The 5661-nt window shown below is 50.4% G+C and overlaps 1 protein-coding gene across 1 annotated transcript in view; it reads right to left on the bottom strand.

Moving 5' to 3' along the window:
• SIM2 (SIM bHLH transcription factor 2) overlaps positions 1 to 5661 on the bottom strand; it is a 56380-nt gene that overhangs the window by 4898 nt on the left and 45821 nt on the right. The window contains exons 8-9 of the mRNA XM_045284532.1: positions 2511 to 2658; positions 949 to 1117 (exon numbers count right to left, since the gene is read on the bottom strand). Coding sequence (XP_045140467.1) covers positions 949 to 1117; positions 2511 to 2658 — 317 coding nt within the window. The remainder of the gene's footprint in view (positions 1 to 948; positions 1118 to 2510; positions 2659 to 5661) is intronic.

The following is a 5661-nucleotide window of genomic DNA, read 5'->3' as shown; positions in this document are numbered from 1 at the left end:
TTGAAAAGTTAACACAATATAATAATTCCACTTTAATTTTTCCTCAGGAACTTAATGTCCTATTGTTAGGGTGCTGGTGGTTGTGTGTGTGTGTGTGGGGGTGTGTGTCAAGGCTGCGACCTGTCTTCAGAGGTACCTCTGGGTGGGTTTAAGCCACCAGCCTTTCTGCTGCTCATCAAGAGTTTAGGGCACTCGGGGGCTCTTACATTTGCTATTCTCCCTCCCCATCCCCCTGCAAAACAAAGCAACCATGAAAATTACAGCAGGGAGTTCTTCATTTTAAAATGCGTTGTAAGCCCAGGTGTACTGATCCCAATGACCACCCGTTCCAATAGGCGGCCATGCAATTCCTGTTTAGCTAGCTCTTTTTCCTAGGTCGGGCTGTGTAATGTTAGCTGCTTTGGGATTGGTCCTCGCTCCCAGGGACCGAGTGCCCAGTGGACTGAAAGGCTGCCCGGTCCTGTGCTAGTTCCACCGTCACCTCCAGATCAGATCATTGTGACCTGTAAGCTTTCCACTGTGAATTTTGGAAGTGCGTCACCAAGCCTTTCTTCCTAGTCTGTCACAGTCTGGAAGCTTTACCAAAATCAGTTCCTTTTCATAGGAACACACAAGCCTCTACGCACACACGTGGCTGGGATAAGGTGCACTGACGAGTGTGGAACCTGGGTTTCCTGTGTGGAAGGGGAAAATTCTGCCAGTGAACCAGCAGTGCCCTCTGCTCCTTGATGTTCCCACTGCAGCTATTCCAGCTGCATGTCAGTCGTCCACTGCCTTCCCTGGTCTGTGTTTCTCTGGGGACCGTGCTCCAAGCCCGCAGTAAACCATGCAGCTAGGGAGAGTCAGCTATGCAATTAAAAGGCCACCACGCCGTAACAGTTCAGGCTGATCCCTAGCCCCCTGGAATAGCCACCACACGCACCCCACCCTGCAGGATGCGCATGCTACCTGGGGAGGGTAAGGGTTTGTTCTCAGCTTTGTCTTCATCTTCGTATTTTTGGGCTTAGCTACTTTCCGAGGTTCTTGTGAGGTAGACAAGGTGATCCTCCAGGAATCCTGGGACTTGGATGTGGAGACCTGGTCCAGGGACAACTGGAGTTCCTTGTATTCAATATCCCTGGGAAGGAAGGAAGGGGGAACAGCAAGGTCAAGTCCAGCTGGCTGTGAAAGCAGAGTGGCGTCCCTGGCACCACCCACCGAGCAGGCTCATCCTCATAGGCCTGGTGGATCCATTCACTGAGGCTGACCCACTTGGGTGTGGATGGGGTTTGAGAAAACCCTCGTGACACGAGTCTCCTCACAGCTCTGGGCTTGGCAGCCTGAGGGAGTGCAGAGTGCAGGTGGCACTGCTTGGCAGCAATAGAGGGGAATCACTGCAGCTCTCTGCAGCCCCGATCCCTCCAGACACGTCCTGGGACACAAGGGACCACTCCACCCCAAACCAAAGCCACTGCCATCAAACCAATCCTCACTCAGGGCAACCAGTACACAGCCGCTGAGATTGTAGATCTTATGGGAGCAGCAGACAGCCTCATCTTTCTCCCACAGTGCAGCTGCTGGGTTTGAATTGCTGACCTGATGATTTGCAGCCCAATGCTGGGCCCACTGCACCAGCAGGTCTCCTTCTGGGCCACTCAGAAGGTCAAGAGACCCCCTCCTCCACTGTGAGCACCTGCGGTCCAGCCTGTCTCTACTCCAGCGGTATGAGTAAAGGAAGCTTTGCAGGCCCAGGAGCCTGGCTTCCAGGCAGGTCCCTTTCCACATCCAGTGCCCATGTCTGCCCTAGTCTTTCTGTGGAAGAACCCTGAGCCTAAATCCTGTCAGTGTTTAGAGCACAAACATGGTCCTTCCCAGGCTGGGGCTGGGGGAGGGGTGACTATCTCAAGCTCAGTGCCAGAGCTGTGTGCAGGAAAGTTGCTATAGTCTAGCCCGGGCGGGAGGCACAGAGTCTGTATGTGGGCCAGGGTAGACTTATGTATCCCCCGTTGGTTCGAATGGTCTTAAAAGCATTCGCGACTGAATCTGACCTTCTGGACTGTTCAAGGGCAAATATGCATCATCTTGTGCAAAGGATGATGCAGAGCGGAGACCCCGGCATATCCCTCTTGCCCCAAATGGCATGTACCTCTTTCTAAAGCATTGTGGGCACAGTTACCATGGGTGCATCTTCCTAGTCTGGGATGGGAACCCCCTTTGTTTCCCATTCATAAGGGGGGTGGGCACCTCCTGTCCACCCCCACCTCACTGGGCTTTCTGCTTAGAGTCTATGACGTGCCCAGGGCCCCGCTCTCTCCCAGGGTTCCTGGCAGTACCTCGCGCTTTGTCCCCAGTGCTGAATCTAGAAACCCTTTCCTTGGGGCCTCGCAGAAGACCGCGTTAAAATAAAATAGAAACATGAGACAGAGGAAAAGCTTTAGAAAGAGAGAGGGTGATGGTGCTCATGGCAACAATCTAGTGAGGGCCAGGGGTGAAGACGAGAGCAAGGAGAGGAACAAATACGTCGGACTTACGTGAGGACATAATTGACACTCACGATGCAGTGGGGCCGGGAGGAGCGGCTGTTGTGCACGACGGTGGCGTAGCTCTGCACCCACACCCAGCCACCCAACTTGGACAGCAGCCGGTAGTACTTGGTGGTGACCTGTCCCTTCACCAGCACTGCAAGACAAGGCGGCATGAAGCCTATCAGGGGTCAGGGGAGAGGGGACGCCCAGCTACCCCTGGGACCCAGCCAGCATCCCCATGGCTGTGACTCTGGGCAGTGAGCCTTTGGAGATAATGCCCCGTCACCCCTTCCACCAATGGCCAACATCCCAGGCTCAGAATCCCTCTGGGGTCCAGGGCACCTTTGCGAACTTGACAAAAGAGGGGAGCTTTCTACCCAGGAGGATGCATGGTTGCACACAAGCGCAAGATCTTTGCCTTCAGTTTTAGGGGTGCATGGACCACTCTCCGCCCACCCCCTTTATGTGGTTATGAACTCGAATGCAGCAGTCACTGTCTCCATAGGGAGAACAGCTCACACCAGTAATTGGGCAGCATTTGCACCCCGCAAAGTGATCAGCAGTTTCAGTCCATTGCTTTCCAGTTTGCCCCAATGCCACACTTTGGGGGTGGACGTGAGGTAGTTATTTTAAACAAAGTAGTGAAGGAAGGGCATTCAACTGAGTGTCTACTCCCCACTGGTCTTTGCTGCTCACCAGAACGTGTGTGTGTTTTCCCAGTGAAACCTTGTTTTCCTCTCTTGCCCAGAGGGCACACAGGAAAGACTTGGGCTTCAGTCTCCGCCCGTTTTCTCTCCCTCAGTGCAAACTCAGGGGTCCTGAGCAGCTAATTTCCCAACCCGGTGCACTCATCAACCCTCAATGTCCGCTCAGAGGCTTCTAAGGAGCAGGTGGGGAAGGTTCTGATGGAAGGAAAGTTACAGAACACGTGATACAGAAGCTCAAGGAGGGTGGCGGGTCCAGGCAGTGGAGAAACTCATCGACACGGTTAACATCATGAGCGCAAAATTAAAGTTGTCAATTATTTCATTCCACTTGGATCAACGATCAATGGCCATGGAAGCCGCAGCCAAGGGATCAAGCGATGCATCACATCCGGGGAATACGCTGATGAACAATCCCTTACTGTTCTGAAAAGGCCAGCTGTCCCGTGGGTAAGCGAGGCGCCTCTGGCCTAAGCTAGGTCTTTTCAATCCCTCATGCGCATGTGCAGACTGGACAAGCTAGGGGAAGCCTGCAGAAGGGACGCAGGATGAGTCTGCTGCTGTGAAGAATGCTCACTGCCCCGGGACTAAGAAGAAGGAGCACATTCGTCTCAGAAAAAGTGAAGCTGGAACGATCCTAAGCAGTGAGGGTGGCTAGTCTTGATCTTGCTTACTCTACCCACATCATCAGGAAAGACACATCTCTAGAAAAGGATATTACATTGGGTCTAAAAAAACACAACAACAACAAAAACCACTGCCTTTGGGCTGATTCTGATGCACAGCAACTCTGCCTAGGCATTAACTCTGCATGAGTTATAAATCCTTAGGGGAGCCAATAGCCTCATCATTCTCCTGCAGAGAGGCTGGTGGGTTTGAATTGCCAACCTTGCAGTTAGTAGCCCAACACTCACCCGAGAGTACCTTTAGGGGTAAAATCAGCAAAAATGAGGGACACTTTCAATGAGGTGGATTGATACAATTCTCATCAATTGGCTGAAACACATGAGAAATCGTGGAAATGGCCCAGCTGGAAAGTTCTGTTATGCATAAGGCTTAGATGGACTAGTGTTCCTGCAAAATATGTATCAACTTGACTGGGCCATGATTCTCATTGGTCTGGTGGTCATGTAATGATGTAATCACCCTCATGATGCCATCTGATGTGATCATCCAGGCAGTTGTAAGGGGATTAGGGTGGAGTGCAACATTCATATTTTAGTCACATCCTTGATCTGATTGATCTACAAGGAGTTTTCCTGAGAGTGGCCTGAAAAGAAGGCGAGAGAGAGAAATAGAGGAGGGACTTAAGACCACCCAGAAACAAAAGCCATGACAAGTAGAAAGAAAAAGTTTTGAAAATGATGATGACAACATATGTACAAATGTCCTTGATACAATTGATGTATGGATTGTTATAAGAGCCGTAAGAGCCCCCCCAAAATGATTTATTAAAAAAAAATAAGAAGAGACAGGAGCAATGCATATCCTTAGGACCCAGGGTCTTTGTGCTGAGAACCTCCTAGACCCAGAGGAAGATTAATGCTAAAACACACAGGCCCACAGAGGCTGAAAGGAGACAAGGACCTACCTCTTAAAACTATGAGCTTATAGAGAAAGAAAGCCATTAAAGTAATGATTAATAAGAATTTTTAATTGTATGGGGAATGTATGCGATACAATGTTAAATAAAGACAAGTTTCAGAATTACATATGTTGTTATTGTTGTTAGGTACCATCAAATTGGTTCCAACCCACAGTGATGCCGCCATGCACAATGAAACAAAACACTGCCCAGTCCTGCACCGTCATCACAACTATTCCTGTGCCTGGTCCTATTGCTACAGCCACTGTGTCAATCCACCTCACTCAGGGCCTTCTTCTTTCTTGCCACCCCTCTGTTTTTCCAAGCATGGCGTCCCTCTCCTCTCCTGACAACTTTTTCAAAGTACACGAGACAAAGTCTCACCATCCTGGCCTCTACAAAGTCTCACCATCCTGGCCTCTACGGAGCATTCTAGCCGTATTAATGGAAAACCCTACTTATGAAAAAGCACACATACATACAAGCATACACACAAAACAATCAGAATGTAAATTTAGGTGTTGGGTTTGTTTTAGTCTGTTTACATGGGAAACCAGTTTTCAGAAGGGACTTGAGTAGAAGCACCATACTTATCAGGCCCCATGTCCCCTTCTCCCCTTTGGGACAGAGTCAGGGGCAAACACCACACTTTTGCTGTGTGAGGACCTTCCATCTGTTTGAAGTGGCCAGTTTCTCTGTTGGGTGAAGGGACTGCTTAACATTCACATCCGACCTCTGCATTGGACAGGAGCAAGATCCTGAGCACTGACAACAGGGGGGGCCACGGGGAAGAAAGGCGTCCCAGTGCTTCTCCTGATGGGGTTTGCTTTCACACACACACACACACACACACACACACACACACACA

Source organism: Echinops telfairi, unplaced genomic scaffold, assembly GCF_000313985.2.
Source record: "Echinops telfairi isolate 266 unplaced genomic scaffold, ASM31398v2 ScPeMD7_7469;HRSCAF=8507_0, whole genome shotgun sequence".
NCBI classification, from domain to species: domain Eukaryota; kingdom Metazoa; phylum Chordata; class Mammalia; order Afrosoricida; family Tenrecidae; genus Echinops; species Echinops telfairi.
This window is presented reverse-complemented; position numbering and strand designations above follow the sequence as displayed.